The 19,151-nt window shown below is 50.5% G+C and overlaps 1 protein-coding gene across 3 annotated transcripts in view; it reads right to left on the bottom strand.

Moving 5' to 3' along the window:
* LOC141054895 (uncharacterized) overlaps positions 1 to 19,151 on the bottom strand; it is a 252,384-nt gene that overhangs the window by 13,968 nt on the left and 219,265 nt on the right. Inside the window, exons 1-6 of one of the 3 annotated variants that reach the window (XM_073551790.1) lie at positions 18,539 to 18,662; positions 17,857 to 18,004; positions 17,359 to 17,538; positions 12,119 to 12,242; positions 1,030 to 1,127; positions 791 to 908 (exon numbers count right to left, since the gene is read on the bottom strand). The exons of 1 other annotated variant lie outside the window; for it this stretch is intronic. In XM_073551790.1, coding sequence (XP_073407891.1) covers positions 791 to 908; positions 1,030 to 1,127; positions 12,119 to 12,242; positions 17,359 to 17,538; positions 17,857 to 17,934 — 598 coding nt within the window. In that variant the 5' untranslated portion in view covers positions 17,935 to 18,004; positions 18,539 to 18,662. Of the gene's footprint in view, positions 1 to 790; positions 909 to 1,029; positions 1,128 to 12,118; positions 12,243 to 17,358; positions 17,539 to 17,856; positions 18,005 to 18,538; positions 18,663 to 19,151 lie in introns of those variants that run through there. One more of the 3 variants, XM_073551787.1, reaches the window with a different exon arrangement.

Here is a 19,151-nt window from a genome sequence, read left to right as displayed (position 1 = left end):
GTTTAGGCACACTGTGGGGCTCAGGAGGAGGGGTACTTGGAAGCGCAGATTTTGCTGGATTTCTTATGGTGGGAGCCATGTCACTTTTCCAGAGCCTTTGTGCTACCAGTAATGTGAACGCCCCCAATATTCCTGTTAACAAATAAGGAACCTGAGTGGGGACTTGTTTTTTGTAGGTTGAGTAGAAGCTTTTGTTGGTGGCATTTTGGGGTACAGAACTTTTTGGATGGCATTTATCCTGCGAGGCTCTACGCTGAGCACTTACATTGGAGATTCCATCTAAATCTACAAATTATGTGATTCAGATGACATCCCCGAGAGATCCATTCACTATAATGAGGCAGCAGAGTTACTGTGGACTCTGTTCAGTGGTGTCCTTCTTTTCAGAGGTGCACAACACTGGTCGACCGTGCTTTTATGCAAGCCTAAAAAGATAGACACTGTCGGATCATAGGACAGACGGCGTCCACAGTGCCTCCATCTGCCTCAATATCGAGAATCTTCCGGCAGAGGTTCTGACTGAATCACAAGCTCAGGACATTTATATGGCAGCATGGGACTTGTGTAAGAAAATATGTAAGTAAACGATGGAAGTAATATTCATTAAGAAGATGTGAAGACGGCCCCATTATTAATCAGTGCACCGCCAGACTCTGCACAGGAGCAGCCGCGCCATCACCGGACGTTTCTGCTGTGATGTGGACAGCGTAGAAAGCCTTACTGCACCGGAGACTTTTACACGATATCACACACCAGTCATCATCGTCACACGTCAGTCATTATGACATACCTGTGGAAACATCCACCGGAATCTCCTCCTTCCCGTCACTCACACACGGCTGATCCCCCCTCGTCATCACTTCTTCTTCTGTCTCATCCTTCACTTTATTCTTAGTCGGATCCTCCTCCTGATATATCAGATGTAACAATCAGCACAATACAATAAACCACCAAAATCTGTGACACCTATGACCTCGCTCAGAAATGTCCCCCATATACAGATCCGGTACAGTGCTCAGCGCCGTCTACCTGATGATCCTCTGGGATGGTGTGATTCTCCTCTGGACAGTCCTGGGGATACAGAGGACGGGGACATCTCTCTGGTGGATTTCTTTCCATGAGTCCATCTGTAGGAAATACACAGTGACAGAATACAATGGCATATAAAAGTTTGGGCACCCCTGTACAAAATTACTGTTATTGTGTACAGTTAAGCAAGTTGAAGATTAAATGTTCTCTAAAAGGCCTAAAATTAAAGATGACACATTCCCTTTGTATTTTAGGCAAAAAATAAATAGATTTTCATATTTTACATTTTAAAAAGGAAAATGCTAATGTTTGGGCACCCTGCATGGTTAGTACCTAGTAGCGGCCCCTTTTGTAAGTATCAGAGCTTGTAAACGCTTTTTGTAGTCAGATGAGAGAATTTCAATTCTTGTTAGAGGGATTTTGCTCCATTCTTCCTTGGAGAATTCCTCCAGTTCTGTGAGATTCCTGGAGCGTCTTGCATGCTCTGCTATATTGAGGTCTCGCCACAGATGTTCAATGATGGTCAGATCAGGGGACTGTGAGGGCCATTGTAAAACCTTCAGCTTGCACCTTTTGAGGTCGTCTATTGTTGATTGTGACGTGTGTTTAGGACCATCATCCATTTGTAGAAGCCATCCTCTTCCTCTTTTCACCGTCAGCTTTTTTGCACATGGTGTTATGTTTGCATCAAGAATTTGTTGAAGTTTCATTGAATCCATTCTTCCCTCTACCTGTGAAATGTTCCCTGTGCCATTGGCTGCAACACAACACCAAAGCATGATTGATCCACCCCCATGCTTAATTTTTGGCCGAGATGTTATTTTCCTCAAATTCTGTGCCCTTTTTGTCACAATTTTGTTGTCAGATAACAGCGGGCCAGGGGATACTTCCCTGTCCCTAACAATAGGCACCATAGCTATCCCTGCTTCCCAGGTTACTTCTGATGATGAAGATGCCGGGGCCACATGTCTTGCTGAACTTCTGAATCAGCCCTTATCTATCCCCTCCCAGGGAAGTGGGGAGGAATAGTGTATGTATATACACAAGGAATTAAGCAAAATGGCTACCAATCTAAAGTATTGTAGGAAAGCAGGGTAGGATTAATAAAATATAACTTTTAATAGTTAATGCTAAAATTAGAGCCCTTTATATGAAAAAAACCCAAAAAGAATACAAAAACATCACACATAAAAACACACAAAATTATCACTTAGCCATAGTGATGAATACACATCCAGGTATAATTGTAAGGCTACTTTCACACTTGCGTTTTTTGCGGTGCGTTTTTTGCGCACACAAATGCATGAAAAAACGCATCATGCGTTTGTGTGCGTTTTTTAAAAAACGCATGCGTCCTTTTGCGCATACGTGCGCACCCATAGACTATAATGGGTGTTTTGCTGTAAAAAAAAAAAAACACATTGTGTGCGCATGCGTTTTTTGGGGGCAAGTTGGACGCACAAAAAATGCAACAGAATGCATTTTGTGCGCCCGAGCGCACACTACCAAAAAATGCATGAGCATACAAACGCGTATAAACGCATGTGTATGAGCACCTATGCGCACCCATGTAAAAGATAGGGGAAAAAAACGCAAGTGTGAAACCAGCCTAAATGATGTTGTAGCTTAACCCTTAGACCAAGCCAAAAAAAAAATCTTAAGCGATTAGCTATTATTCAAGTTAAACAGATCAGATGCCCTGGTTTAGATTCCAATGCAGTATATAAAAAGGAACAATCTCACCGCATGTTGTTCCTCAATAATTCATATATTCGCTGACCTCATAAGAATCCTGATTTCCATTAGGGAAGGGGAGGCGCACACTTCTGTCCATACATTACCCCAAAATCCTCTCGGGACTGGACTAATTGGAAATGTCCGTCCCTTTCCTGGTCATATCTGTCAAAGGTTTGGCCATCGCCAAAAAACCTTTGAGGAACTTTCAATAGTAGTTGGCGAAACCCAAGAACCTTTGTAAGGCTTTTAGGTCCTCAGGACGATCCCAATACAGTATCGCCCGGACATTCGCCAGTTCCATGTGAAAACCAGTGGATGATAAAAAATAACCCATAAAAGGGATCTCCTGAACCGAGAACATGAATTTCTCCTGTTTGACAAATCATTTATTGACTGAGTATCTGAATGACCTACCTCATATGTAACTGATGTGTCTCAAGATCAGTCGGAGAACTGCATCCAGGATAAGAAGTCGTCAGAAAGGCTGCCTTGCCATGTAGTGGCTATTGGGCACTCTGCAGTGAGGGCGGTATGTATATCCCCAGGCTTAGGCAGGAAATACACACATAAACCTCCATTCCGTCAGTGCCATGGTCTCCCAAATACCCCACAACACTTTGCTGCCACCAGCTGCTCGTTTGGCATTTAAAATCAATATCGGGTCAGGAGCCAACCCACACGGTAGCATAATTAGCGTGGAGGTCGTGGTGGTACGTTTATAGAGCAAGGAAAAACGAAACCAGTAAATTTATAGATTTACTCCAGAAAATATAGGCAGTGTTTACAAAAGTATAAAAAGATGTTACAAAAGAGACAAGATACAGTATATACAGACAATTACAAAGTAAAATGGATTAAATATATTACACATCTCAGTCACTGGCACGCCGTGTGGAGCTGGGGGAGGGGAGATCCCAAGGACAAAGAGTCAGTCCACAGCACGGATGGTAGATCACTGTCTCCCAAGGTCTAAGTAACAGCAGAGCTAGGGAGTGTACTCCCCTTTTTAAAGTTACTAAAAACTTATAAGTGCCATAACTCTGGCTGTGAGGCTCACAAAGGGACGACAGGGGTATCCATTTTCTTATTACGACATTACCTTTCTTTTGATACCAAACATCGTATATCTATGTGTTACTGGGAAGCATATACCCTTTACTCGGCTTCTGGTGGACGCAGAAGTTGCCAAACGTTGCTGTGTGTAGCTTCCATTATGCAGATTCCAGAAATATATTTGTCCTGCCCCTATGACTATTCTGTGTTATTAAATTTGAGTTTGAATAGACAAAGTAACTCTCAAAGCCATGTGCTACAGGAAAACCGGATTTACCTGGTCAAAAGCCACATTCCCGAGGGAGGGGGAAAGGGTGGGATAGAAATACACATAGGCAGGGGAACTGCAGCTATGTGAGGGGGGATGAGGGTGAGCTGTGCCAGCACTGCACAAACGCAATGGCGGAGGGGCAGCACGAGCTCTGGAAGTGGACATAGAAGTCTGGGACTTATACATATTTCCTGACAGAGAACTCATGATGTCACCATGAGGACACGGCCTCCATCCTGGATAGGATCCTCTGGGATCACTAAGAGGAGAGAACCTGCCGTACTATTAAAAGACGAGTTACTGCGTTTTTATTCTTTAAATAGAGATAAATCTCAACATTCGCCTCGATATAAACACTAAAATAGGCAGAAAGTGCGCGGAAAGCTCTGAGTTTGACTCTGAAGAAGGAAAAACGTGCACGTGTACGGCTGACGGTGACAGCACTCGGGAGGACGGTGTTGTGGGAGCCCCCGGTACACAGCGGTTAGTGCCTATCACTGTGTAATATAAGAGGACACTAGAGAGCAGGCACCGGGGTCATGGGCGCTGACTGATGTACACGGGGAGCCAAGGAGAGATCGTCTGCTCAGATTTCACAGAAAAGCCCCATAATACATATTCTACTGAACGAACAACCCTTTACTGGAGACTTACACTGATTATTACCATCATTGTGCGGCCCGATGTCCCTGCAGGGCCAACACCTGCGTCACCATCCCACTTACATTGTTCTGCTCAGACCTCATGAAGAGGAAGAGCGGACACCCTGACATTTTGCGGACATTGAACCCTTGAGGCTAGAACACCCCGTCCCGTGCATTCTGATGTGTCTTTAACCCCTTACTGATATCTAGTGTTCATACATGGAGGATGCCGGGTGCGCGTCTGTGAAGTGAGCTCAGATTGCTGACTTTTAACCACTTCACTGCTGCCGACAGCCTGACAGTGCCATTTAAAGGGAACCTATCATATAATACTACTAATAGCCTGCATATACGGGGTTAATCTGCAAGTTAACAGCATTTTGAACTTGCCCGGTGTCAGCACTGAGAGCCCCGCTGCCAGGAGGAAAAGAGCAATATTCCACCTGGCAGTGTTCAGCTTCCAGTCATAGAGTTTTGGCCGGCGCAGCTACAGTCACCGCTCAGTGTATAGAGAGCGGCTGCAGTTACCGCGCCCCTGGCACTGACTGACAGCCGGCTCAGCATTAGAGCTGGCTGTCAGTCAGTGCTGGGGCATGGAATCAGCCACCGCTCACTGTATACTGAGGAGTTACTGAAGCCGCGCCGGCTGCAACTCTATGGCTGGAAGCCAATCGCTGCCGGGGGAGTAAAGTTAATTTCCCCCTGGCAGAGGGGCTCTCAGTGCAGGACACGGGCAAGTTCAAGCCATTATTAACCTGCAGGTTAACCCCATGTCTGAAGGTTAAAAATGCTATTTTACATAGCAGGTTCCCATTATGTGGTTGGGTGCCCTAGTCTCCTGTGTGGTGATCTGACCTTCTCCTCCAGTACGGAAAGTTCTGTGCTTCTTCGCCTGGAAAGCGAGTGGTGAATAGATGCGGGGCCGGAGCACTGCTGGAAATAGCTTAGTTACTCACCGATAACGGTGTTTCTCGGAACCCATGACAGCACCACCGAGAGAGGGGTCCGCCCATCAAGGACAGGAACCTACAGATAAAAAGGGCGGCACCTCTCCTCCGCCACCAGTTGGTTACAGAGCATCAGAGGGTCTTCCAGGTTAGTTATCAACAAAAGAATATACATAACATTATAATGTTGCATATTATCAAGAGGCACCGTGTCTAAATGAAAACACGCACACATGAAGGGAGGGAATAAGCGGGTGCTGTCATGGGTTCCGAGAAACACCGTTATCGGTGAGTAACTAAGCTATTCTCTCTCACCTATGACAGCACCACGGAGAGAATTTCAGAGATTGGTAGCTTAGGGAGGGACCACCACCTGAAGAACCCTTCTCCCGAAGGTCAGGTCAGAGAAAGAGGCTAAGTCTAAACGACAGTGTCTGAAAAAGGTAGAACGTGTTGCCCAGGTGGCCGCCTTACAGATCTGTTCTATCGATACCTCTGATCTTTCAGCCCATGAGGTCGCCATTGCCCTTATGCAATGGGCTTTCAAACCCTCTGAGATGGTATTTCCACTGGATGAATATGCCAGGGCAATCGCATCCCTTATCCACCTTGCCAGGGTACTCTTGGATGCCTTGAGTCCCTTCCGAGGTCCCTGAAAACACACAAAGAGAGAGCCTTCCTTCCTACATCCTTTGGTGGCCTCTAAGTACTGAACTAGGCATCGTGAAATCTCTCCTCTCCCCTATTTCTAGGATTTGGGCAGAAGGAAGGAAGGACTACTTCTTGGGACCTATGAAAGTGTGTTGCCACCTTAGGTAGATATGCCGGGTCAGGTTTCAATATGACTCTCGTCTAGGATTTTAGTAAACGGTAGCGCTGCTGACAGAGCCTGAATATCGCTCACCCTGCGGGCCGATGTTAGGGCCACTAGAAGCACAGTTTTTAATGACAAGGTTTTTAGGGGTGCTGACTGGATGGGTTCAAATGGGGGACCCGTTAGTGCAGATAGTACTAGATTTAGATCCCATGATGGTAACTTATGGGTAATTATTGGCCTAGACCTGGCTGCGGCCCTGATAAACCGTGCTACCCAAGGGTTGTCTGCCACGTCCTGGTTATAAAGGGCACCTAGGGCCGCTATCTGTACCTTCAATGTATTAGTCGCAAGCCCCTGTTCTAAGCCCCTCTGTAGAAATTCGAGAATTTTGTCAATCTGGACTCCATCCTGAACCTTTGCCCCAGAGGAGGATAGAAATTTCCTCCAAGTTCTCCCATAGGCTCTCGTCGTGATCGGTTTCCTACTCTTTTGTAGTGTAGAAACCAGGTTTTCGGAGAACCCTCTTTCCCTCAGCAGTGCCCTTTCAAATTCCATGCTGTTAAATGGAGATTCGCTGCTCGAGGGTGTAACACTGGTCCCTGCGATAGTAGGTCCGGGAGATCTGGTAGGACCCAAGGATCGGTTATTGACAGCATTCTGAGCCAGGAGAACCAAGTTCTTTTTGGCCAGAAGGGGGCTATTAGTATTATTCTTGCCTTGTCTTCTCTGACTTTTCTTATGACCGCCGTGATGAGAATGATCGGCGGAAATGCATACGTTAGGTTTTGTGTTATGATTGAGTCACCGTAGGAGGCAAAAACAGAAATGCTAGCTAAGTCCAGAAAACCAGAGAGGTTGGCAGCTATCGGATTGCAGACCCCTGAACCTAGCAACACAACTAGCAGTAGCCGTGGGGGGTTCCTACGATGCCCTAGACCCCTCGATCACAGCCGGAGAATTAAATAGCCTAAAGACAGAAAGGGAAATCTAAACTGCCCCAGAGCAGACCCCAAAGCAAAAGGCAGCCCCCCACATATAATGACGGTGAAGCAAGAAGAAAGAACACAACACAGACAGAAAGATAGACTGAGCAAAGACGGGGCCCAAGCTAACTAGATAGGAAAGGACAGGAAGGCTGCTGTCTGCAATCTGTGAAAAACCCTATGAAAATATGAGCCAACAGACTGACAGAGAAAAAGGCCCTGAAGACGCTAGGCTTCAACAAGCTATGTCAGTACTCAGGAATATTCTGAAGACAGAGCAACAGGCAAAAGGAGATTCAGCTCACCCCAGCAGGGAATGGCAGAATCCAGAAAAGCAAGGCTAACAAAAACAAAACACAAATGCTAAAAGGCAAAGCAGAAAACTTAGCTTTAGAGGAGGAGGAATCAGACTGGTTTCCTAGAAGTCCACAGAGAAAACACCCGCAGGGCAGAAGGGCGTCGGCAGCCTTATATCCAGTCCATGACTCCACTCAGCCAGTCATCATCATTAGACTCAGGTGCCTGATAATCAGGCTCATTACCTTCCTTTACCAGAATAGGGAGTTCACCAGACCTCAGTGACGAAGGGGAAAATGAACGCAAAACAGTTTTGTGTCCATGGAAGCATAAACGCCACCGTCACTTGATTGTCCGAAAATATGCGGACGTGATGACCCCGCAGGACAGGTAGAAAGTGTTAGGGCATAACTTACTGCCAAGAGTGTCTTTTGGTTCGAGGAGGCTTCTAATTCCTGACCTCCTCATTCCCCCTGAGCCACCATGTTGTTCATATGTGCTCCCCATCCCGTGGGACTGGCAGCCGTGGTAATTATGTGTGTAATTTTTATTACCCAGGGAATCCCTTTGGATAGGTTGTCTGTTTCCCCACCAGGCCAGGGAATGAATAGTTCTGGAGTCTAGGGTAACGTGACCTTCCAAGTGACCTCCTAATGTTGACTGGTTGGTTAATATGTCCCACTGGAGGTCTCTCGTATGCAGCTGTGCCCATTGGACCGCCGGCAGGTAGGCGGAGAGGGACCCTAGTAGTGACATTGCTTTTCTTACTGTCATGGAAGGGTTCTGAATCGCTCTTGCTACCATCTGAGCAATTCTTTCTTTCTTGCGGTCCGGAAGGTAACACTCCTGGGTGTTTGAGTCCAGTGTTATTCCTAGGAACTCCTGAACTTTGCTGGGCTCCAACCTAAATTGTTTTCAGGTTTAGAAGCCAGCCGAGGTTCTGTATGGTGTTCATTACTCTGTCCCCTGCCTTTTTGTGCCGAGTTGCTCACTATTAAAAAGTCGTCCAAATATGGGATTATTAATATATCCTGCTCTCTTAGGTGGGCCGTCACCTCTGCCACTATTTTCGTGAAAACTCGTGGGGCTATAGAGATTCCGAATGGCAGGGCCCTGTATTGAAACTCCTTTATCTCGCCCTCTATAGAGACCGCCAGTCTGAGGTATTTTCGGGAGTCTTTGTGGATGGGGACGTAATAGTACGCGTCGCTGAGATCTAGTACTGTCATAAAGCAGTGTGGGAACAGAATTTTGGTGGTTGACTTGATTGATTCCAGTTTAAATTTCTGGTTTTTGACGCAACCGTTGAGTCTTTTTATGTTTATAATTGTCCGGAAGGTACCGTCCAGTTTGGTCACCAGGAAAAGAGGGGAATAGAACCCCTTGCCCCTTTCCTGCGGGAGGATCTCCTGTAGGACTCTTTTGCTTAGTAGGCTTAGGACCTCTTTTTTGAGAGCTTTTTGTTCTCGTAAAGAGGATCTTAACGGAGTCACCACATATTTTTGAGGTGGGAGAGAGAGAAAATTTATCCTCAGGCCTGATCCGATTAGATTTAATAACCAAGGGTTGTTCGATATTTTCCTCCAGGTTGGAAGAAACAAGCTTAGCCTCCCTCCCACCCTGGAAAAACTGTCACTTGGAGGGTTTCTTGTCTCGAGACGAGCTACCGAAGAAAAACCCCCTATCTCTCCTTCTGTCATCCCATTTCTTTTCTCTCGGGGGTCTCCTCTGAAAAAACTTTTTGTTACGAAAGGGCCTTTTAAAGCCTGTAGGACCCAGGTTTGGGAATAGTTTCTTTTTGTCCCCTGCTTTTTGGAGGATGTCATCTAGTGTCTCTCCGAATAGGAACTTCCCTTCGCAGGGGATCGAGTATAGCTTCATCTTAGTCTGTAAGTCCCCTGGCCAACATTTGAACCACAACGTTCTTCGGGCTGGGTTTGACAGGGCTGCCGCTTGGGATGATAACCTCACGGAATCAGCTGATGAGTCTGCCAAGTAGGCCGCAGCTCCCCTTATAACCAGAAGATTCCAGAATCTTCTCCCTGGGTGTACCTTCCCTTAACTGTTTCGCTAGTTGGTCCACCCATACCATGAGGGCTCTGGAGGTACATGTTGCCGCTATAGCTGGTCTAAGATTTCCCGAAGCTGATTCCCAAGTGCCCTTGAGGAAGGTATCGGCCTTTTTTATCTAAGGGGTCCTTTGAGTGCCCATGTCCTCAAAGGGGAGTGCAAACTTTTCTGAGGCCTTAGCGACCGCTACGTCTAGTTTCGGGGCCTTGTCCCGAGATGTGGACGCCTCCTCATCAAATGGATACTTCCGCTTAAGGGAAGGGACCGTGGAGTTTTTCCTATCCGTTTTTTCCCATTCTTTTTTTTATCAGGCCCTGTACATTCTTGTTTAACGGGAACACTGCGTTTCTTTTGGGCCAGTCCCCCAAACATTATGTCCTGGACTGACCTATCAGGGCGAGGGCCCGCCACCCCCATGGTAGACCTTACTGCCTTCACTAACATGTCTACCTCATCTAGGGGGAAACAGTGACGGCCCCCTGTTTCCTCGTCTGAAGATGACGAGTCGGTGTCCGAGGTCTGTGAGGTAACCTCCAGTGACGTGGAGATCTCTGACTGGGAGCCCACTACGACGTCCCTCTTTTTAATTTTCCCTCTTTGTTTCAGGGATGAAAGGGCACTCTGAAAGTCCGATCGGATTACAGCTCTTAGGTCCGAGGCGTAATCCGGGGTTTCGTCACAAAGAACTTCCTGTATGCAGGATTCGCAGAATTTCTTATCCCATGAGACAGGTACAGCTCTGCTACAAGTGGGGTATTCCCTGTTATTGGTTTTCTCTTTCTTCTTTCCCTGATAAGGGAAAGAAGTCTATTACAATGGTGAACATTCACGTAGATCACTCACCCAGTTATGCGCGATGCAGGTACCGGTTCGGGAGGTGGATTTGGGTCCCGTTCGGGCTGATCCAAGGATGGCAACTTGCTCCTTGCAGCCGACCTGCTGCGCTGCGTGGAGTGGCTACTGGACCGGCCCTCGCGCCTGTCCTTCTCCTTTTGCCTGTGATGATGGTGGTGCTGTTGCTGCCTGTGCTGCTGCTCTGGCTGCTCCTCGTGCTGGTCCCTGTCCTCCATGCTTACAGGACGCTTCCAGCGAGGAGTGAAATCAGCGCTTCCCTTTTCAATTTTCACGCCTGTGACGTCATCTCCTCTCCCAGACTGCACCGCTCTCTGCCCCGAGAGTGCGCAATGCGCATGCGCCGACTGCGGGGACCCGGAAGTCGTTTATTCTTTTCTGGGGCAGCGCCATATTGGTACACCTCTGTACCATGGCGCTGCCCGCGTGTCCCGGGTCTCTCCCAGCCTCCTTTCCGGAGCGGCGGCTCGGTCTTCTCCCCCACTCACCCTGTAAAGCCCGTCAGCTTCAGCGGTTTCAGGGACCGACCCCGCCATGACAGGGGCCCCCCCCGCTGCTGTCAAACCCTCGGACGGGACGGCCCTGGATCTTCCTTTCCGGTAAGCTGCTGTCGCTGCTTCTATAGGTCAACTGTCAAGGACAGGAACCCAACTGGGGGCGGAGGAGAGGTGCCGCCCTTTTTATCTGTAGGTTCCTGTCCTTGATGGGCGGATCCCTCTCTCCGTGGTGCTGTCATGGGTGAGAGAGAAGCCTCTATGTCAGACTCTGACGGGTGATCGGCTCCACCACGTTCCATCTTTATGTCAGGACAGCGACTCGTGTCCCGAGGTCTGAGGGACGGTCCGGGGCCGATATTTATCCAGGACTTTGTGCACAGAACAGAGAAAGTGATTTGTCACAAAGAAGAAGATAGAATGAAGGAGGAGTCCAAGGAAGGTGACACAAGTGTCAGCCAAGAGGGAGGAACCGGACGCCGACCACGACTGATGACGACATTGAGAATGCATCGATTCTGAGGGACGGAGGAGCGACAGCGGATTAGGAGGAAAATCACCCGTACATTAACCCCGACTCTGCTGAGTAACAATCTACAACAGACATAGAGACCAAAAGAACTCACAGGAGAGAAGGTACAGAAGGACGAGACATCTGCAGACAAAATGTGACCGATGCTCTAAGGAAGGAGAAAGATTCTGAAAGAAGAGAACGAAGACTCAAGACTGATGAAGACGAGACGACAGCGGAGAAACCGTGACTCACAGATCAGAAGAAAATAATCAGGAAAATGAAAGCTGTTGTCAGACGGAGAAAATGTAGAGAAAACCAGAGAAAGTCTGGAGAAAACTCATCTATTATAGGAGGACGCCGGAGAGACGTCATCACATCCACCGGAGCCAACAAGGAGCCTCGCTGCTCACCTCGTGGTGTAAGAGGCCGGAGCTCCTCCATCATCACGGCCTGGTACCGATCCTGGTGTCTTTCTAGATACTCCCACTCCTCCATGGAGAGATAGACAGCGACGTCCTGACACCTTATAGGAACCTGACAACAACGACACCGTCATCACCCAGAATCCTCCAGTATAATGTCCCAGCAGTCACCTCTCCGCTCATCACCCAGAATCCTCCAGTATAATGTCCCAGCAGTCACCTCTCCGCTCATCACCCAGAATCCTCCAGTGCCGTCCTGTATAATGTCCCAGCAGTCTCCTCTCCGCTCATCACCCAGAATCCTCCAGTGCAGTCCTGTATAATATCCCAGCAGTCACCTCTCCACTCATCACCCAGAATCCTCCAGTGCCGTCCTGTATAATGTCCCAGCAGTCACCTCTCCGCTCATCACCCAGAATCCTCCAGTGCTGTCCTGTATAATATCCCAGCAGTCACCTCTCCGCTCATCACCCAGAATCCTCCAGTGTCGTCCTCTATAATGTCCCAGCAGTCACCTCTCCGCTCATCACCCAGAATCCTCCAGTGCTGCCTGTATAATGTCCCAGCAGTCACCTCTCCGCTCATCACCCAGAATCCTCCAGTGCTGTCCTGTATAATGTCCCAGCAGTCACCTCTCCGCTCATCACCCAGAATCCTCGAGTGTTGTCCTGTATAATGTCCCAGCAGTCACCTCTCCGCTCATCACCCAGAATCCTCCAGTGCCGTCCTGTATAATGTCCCAGCAGTCACCTCTCCGCTCATCACCCAGAATCCTCCAGTGCCGTCCTGTATAATGTCCCAGCAGTCACCTCTCCGCTCATCACTCAGAATCCTCCAGTGCCGTCCTGTATAATGTCCCAGCAGTCACCTCTCCCTTCATCACCCAGAATCCTTCAGTGCTGTCCTGTATAATGTCCCAGCAGTCACCTCTCCTCTCATCACCCAGAATCCTCCAGTGCTGTCCTGTATAATGTCCCAGCAGTCACCTCTCCACTCATCACCCAGAATCCTCCAGTGCCGTCCTGTATAATGTCCCAGCAGTCACCTCTCCGCTCATCACCCAGAATCCTCAAGTGCTGCCTGTATAATGTCCCAGCAGTCACCTCTCCGCGCATCACCCAGAATCCTCCAGTGCCGTCCTGTATAATGTCCCAGCAGTCATCTCTCCGCTCATCACCCAGAATCCTCCAGTGCGGTCCTGTGTAATGTCCCAGCAGTCACCTCTCCGCTCATCACCCAGAATCCTCCAGTGCCGTCCTGTGTAATGTCCCAGCAGTCACCTCTCCGCTCCTCACCAAGAATCCTCCAGTGCCGTCCTGTATAATGTCCCAGCAGTCACCTCTCTGCTCATCACCCAGAATCCTCCAGTGCCGTCCTGTATAATGTCCCAGCAGTCACCTCTCCGCTCATCACCAAGAATCCTCCAGTGCCGTCCTGTATAATGTCCCAGCAGTCACCTCTCCGCTCATCACCCAGAATCCTCCAGTGCCGTCCTGTATAATGTCCCAGCAGTCACCTCTCCACTCATCACCCAGAATCCTCCAGTGCCGTCCTGTATAATGTCCCAGCAGTCACCTCTCCGCTCATCACCCAGAATCCCCCAGTGCCGTCCTGTATAATGTCCCAGCAGTCACCTCTCCACTCATCACCCAGAATCCCCCAGTGCCGTCCTGTATAACGTCCCAGCAGTCACCTCTCCGCTCATCACCCAGAATCCTCCAGTGCCGTCCTGTATAATGTCCCAGCAGTCACCTCTCCGCTCATCACCCAGAATCCTCCAGTGCCGTCCTGTATAATGTCCCAGCAGTCACCTCTCCGCTCATCACCCAGAATCCTCCAGTGCCGTCCTGTATAATGTCCCAGCAGTCACCTCTCCGCTCATCACCCAGAATCCTCCAGTGCCGTCCTGTATAATGTCCCAGCAGTCACCTCTCCGCTCATCACCCAGAATCCTCCAGTGCCGTCCTGTATAATGTCCCAGCAGTCTCCTCTCCGCTCATCACCCAGAATCCTCCAGTGTTGTCCTGTATAATGTCCCAGCAGTCACCTCTCCTCTCATCACCCAGAATCCTCCAGTGCCTTCCTGTATAATGTCCCAGCAGTCACCTCTCCGCTCATCACCCAGAATCCTCCAGTGTCGTCCTGTATAATGTCCCAGCAGTCACCTCTCCGCTCATCACCCAGAATCCTCCAGTGCCGTCCTGTATAATGTCCCAGCAGTCACCTCTCCGCTCCTCACTCAGAATCCTCCAGTGCCATCCTGTATAATGTCCCAGCAGTCACCTCTCCGCTCATCACCCAGAATCCTCCAGTGCCTTCCTGTATAAGGTCCCAGCAGTCACCTCTCCGCTCCTCACTCAGAATCCTCCAGTGCCATCCTGTATAATGTCCCAGCAGTCACCTCTCCGCTCATCACCCAGAATCCTCCAGTGCCGTCCTGTATAAGGTCCCAGCAGTCACCTCTCCGCTCATCACCAAGAATCCTCCAGTGCCGTCCTGTATAATGTCCCAGCAGTCACCTCTCCGCTCATCACCCAGAATCCTCCAGTGCCGTCCTGTATAATGTCCCAGCAGTCACCTCTCCGCTCATCACCCAGAATCCTCCAGTGCCGTCCTGTATAAGGTCCCAGCAGTCACCTCTCCTCTCATCACCCAGAATCCTCCAGTGCCGTCCTGTATAATGTCCCAGCAGTCACCTCTCTGCTCATCACCAAGAATCCTCCAGTGCTGTCCTGTATAAGGTCCCAGCAGTCACCTCTCCTCTCATCACCCAGAATCCTCCAGTGCCGTCCTGTATAATGTCCCAGCAGTCACCTCTCCGCTCATCACCAAGAATCCTCCAGTGCCGTCCTGTATAATGTCCCAGCAGTCACCTCTCCACTCATCACCCAGAATCCTCCAGTGTCATCCTGTATAATGTCCCAGCAGTCACCTCTCCAGTCATCACCCAGAATCCTCCAGTGCCTTCCTGTATAATGTCCCAGCAGTCACCTCTCCGCTCATCACCCAGAATCCTCCAGTGCTGTCCTGTATAATGTCCCAGCAGTCACCTCTCCACTCATCACCCAGAATCCTCCAGTGTCGTCCTGTATAATGTCCCAGCAGTCACCTCTCCGCTCATCACCCAGAATCCTCCAGTGCCGTCCTGTATAATGTCCCAGCAGTCACCTCTCCACTCATCACCCAGAATCCTCCAGTGCACTCCTGTATAATGTCCCAGCAGTCACCTCTCCTCTCATCACCCAGAATCCTCCAGTGCTGTCCTGTATAAGGTCCCAGCAGTCACCTCTCCCCTCATCACCCAGAATCCTCCAGTGCACTCCTGTATAATGTCCCAGCAGTCACCTCTCCGCTCATCACCAAGAATCCTCCAGTGCCGTCCTGTATAATGTCCCAGCAGTCACCTCTCCGCTCATCACCCAGAATCCTCCAGTGCCGTCCTGTATAATGTCCCAGCAGTCTCCTCTCCGCTCATCACCCAGAATCCTCCAGTGTCGTCCTGTATAATGTCCCAGCAGTCACCTCTCCGCTCATCACCCAGAATTCTCCAGTGCCATCCCGTGTAATGTCCCCGCAGTCACCTCTCCGCTCATCACCCAGAATCCTCCAGTGCCGTCCTGTATAATGTCCCAGCAGTCACCTCTCCACTCATCACCCAGAATCCTCCAGTGCCGTCCTGTATAATGTCCCAGCAGTCACCTCTCCTCTCATCACCCAGAATCCTCCAGTGCCGTCCTGTATAATGTCCCAGCAGTCACCTCTCCGCTCATCACCCAGAATCCTCCAGTGCCGTCCTGTATAATGTCCCCGCAGTCACCTCTCCGCTCATCACCCAGAATCCTCCAGTGCCGTCCTGAATAATGTCCCAGCAGTCACCTCTCCGCTCATCACCCAGAATCCTCCAGTGCCGTCCTGTATAATGTCCCAGCAGTCTCCTCTCCGCTCATCACCCAGAATCCTCCAGTGCCGTCCTGTATAATGTCCCAGCAGTCACCTCTCCACTCATCACCCAGAAACCTCCAGTGCCCTCCTGTATAATGTCCCAGCAGTCTCCTCTCCGCTCATCACCCAGAATCCTCCAGTGTCGTCCTGTATAATGTCCCAGCAGTCACCTCTCCGCTCATCACCCAGAATCCTCCAGTGCCGTCCTGTATAATGACCCAGCAGTCACCTCTCCACTCATCACCCAGAAACCTCCAGTGCCCTCCTGTATAATGTCCCAGCAGTCTCCTCTCCGCTCATCACCCAGAATCCTCCAGAGCCGTCCTGTATAATGTCCCAGCACTCACCTCTCCGCTCATCACCCAGAATCCTCCAGTGCCGTCCTGTATAATGACCCAGCAGTCACCTCTCCGCTCATCACCCAGAATCTTCCAGTGCCATCCTGTATAATGTCCCAGCAGTCACCTCTCCGCACATCACCCAGAATCCTCCAGTGCCATCCTGTATAATGTCCCAGCAGTCACCTCTCCGCTCATCACCCAGAATCCTCCAGAGCCGTCCTGTATAATGTCCCAGCAGTCACCTCTCTGCTCATCACCCAGAGTCCTCCAGTGCCGTCCTGTATAATGTCCCAGCAGCCACCTCTCCGCTCATCACTCAGAATCCTCCAGTGCCGTCCTGTATAATGTCCCAGCAGTCACCTCTCCGCTCATCACCCAGAATCCTCCAGTGCCGTCCTGTATAATGTCCCAGCAGTCACCTCTCCGCTCATACCCCAGAATCCTCCAGTGCCGTCCGGTATAATGTCCCACCAGTCACCTCTCCGCTCATCACCCAGAATCCTCCAGTGCCATCCTGTATAATGTCCCAGCAGTCACCTCTCCGCTCATCACCCAGAATCCTCCAGTGTCGTCCTGTAAAATGTCCCAGCAGTCACCTATCCGCTCATCACCCAGAATCCTCCAGTGCTCTCCTGTATAATGTCCCAGCAGTCACCTCTCCGCTCATCACTCAGAATCCTCCAGTGCCGTCCTGTATAATGTCCCAGCAGTCACCTCTCCGCTCATCACCCAGAATCCTCCAGTGCCCTCCTGTATAATGTCCCAGCAGTCACCTATCCGCTCATCACCCAGAATCCTCCAGTGCCGTCCTGTATAATATCCCAGCAGTTACCTCTCTGCTCATCACCCAGAATCCTCCAGTGCTGTCCTGTATAATGTCCCAGCAGTCACCTCTCCGCTCATCACCCAGAATCCTCCAGTCCTGTATAATGTCCCAGCAGTCACCTCTCCGCTCAGCAGCTCGATCATCTTGTTGTTGAGCTCCAGGATCTTCTTGTTCCTCTCATGTATCGGGGAGTGCGGGGGAGGCTCTGTGATGGGGCCCGGGCTCCGCCCTCCTGACTCCTGGAGATGGATGATGGGAGTCACACAGTCCCCCGGTGTCTTCCTCACTAGTGTGTAATCCTGTGTATGGAGAGAGACACTTAGGGAGAAGAATTCCTTCCCGACTCCAGATCTGACAATCAGTAGAAATCCCGGGATCAATAACCGTCTCCAGTAATATGGGGCCATAACCGGGAATATTATTACACTCCGGACAGACATCCCGGCCCCTCTACAGCTCTTACAGGGAATCCTCATGACAACTCCTCCGGGCAGAGAGCTCCACAGAATCCCTGCTCTTACAGTAGAGAATCCTTCTCCTCTATTCTGGATTTCCTCTTCCCGGTGTCGGACTCGTCACATCACACAATAAAGCTGATAGAAATGTAGAGGAGTTACCTCTCCGCTCAGCAGGGAGATGATCTCCAGGGCGCAGTGGAATAATCTCCTGGTGGTCTCATTCCTGTCCTCGTCCATCCTCGGGGGTCATTCAGGAGGAGGAGGGATGAGCACTGGATCAGCTGGAGGGATCTCGTCCTGCCGGCGTCTTCATGATGAAGGAGAAGATGGAAATCACAGGGGATGAGAGAACGACAATCACTAAATTCTGCCCAAATATCAACATTTATCAGGAAGAATCTGGAGGAAAAGCCACAAAACTCCACCGCGGCCTCCTCCACCGATCTGACCGCTCATTATCAGCCTCGTAGGAGGACGGTCACCGCGGTAACTCCACCGCCAGCGGGGGACGGTCACCGTGGTAACTACACCTTCAGCGGGGGAGGGTCACCGTGGAAACTACACCTCCAGCGGGGGACGGTCACCGTGGTAACTACACCTCCAGCGGGGGACGGTCATCGTGGTAACTACACCGCCAGCGGGGGTCATCACCGTGGTAACGCCACCTCCAGCGGGGGCCGTGAGGGGAGGAGGAGACGCTGCACATCCCCCATACAATGCTGCCCGTCCCCAACACTGAGGAGCCGCAGTCACATGGAGCAGGAGCCTCCACAGGAACAGCTCTGATCTCCCCCCACACTCTCCTCTCACAGATTCACCACAAACCCTCCTGTCATCTCACCGGAATGGCGGGAACCGGAAATCTGCTGCTGGCTGACCCCAGAGAACACGAGCTGCGCACACCCGGGACGGAGCGGCTGCACTGAGCGCGGGAGGACCTGTGGTGACGTCCCCGTCATGTGACCAGGGGGCGGGGCTCAGGAGAGAAGAGGTGAAGGACCTGTGGTGACGTCACCGTCATGTGACCAGGGGGCGGGGCTCAGGAGAGAAGTGGTGAAGGACCTGTGGGACGTCACCGTCATGTGATCAGGGGGCGGGGCTCAGGAGAGAAGTGGTGAAGGACTTGTGGGGACGTCACCGTCATGTGATCAGGGGGCGGGGCTCAGGAGAGAAGTGAAGGACCTGTGGTGACGTCACTGTCATGTGATCAGGGGGCGGGGCTCAGGAGAGAAGTGGTGAAGGACTTGTGGGGACGTCACCGTCATGTGATCAGGGGGCGGGGCTCAGGAGAGAAGTGAAGGACCTGTGGTGACGTCACCGTCATGTGATCAGGGGGCGAGGCTCAGGAGACTTGTGGAGACGTCAACGTCATGTGATCAGGGGGCGGAGGTAAGATGAATTGTGGTGACGTCACCGTCATATGATCAGGGGGCGGAGCTCAGCAGAGCTGTGGT

Source organism: Dendrobates tinctorius, unplaced genomic scaffold (assembly GCF_039654945.1).
Source record: "Dendrobates tinctorius isolate UK_male_01 unplaced genomic scaffold, ASM3965494v1 ptg000180l, whole genome shotgun sequence".
In the NCBI taxonomy this organism is placed as follows: domain Eukaryota; kingdom Metazoa; phylum Chordata; class Amphibia; order Anura; family Dendrobatidae; genus Dendrobates; species Dendrobates tinctorius.
Note: the sequence above shows the minus strand (reverse complement) of the source record. Positions and strands in the feature narration are given on the sequence as shown.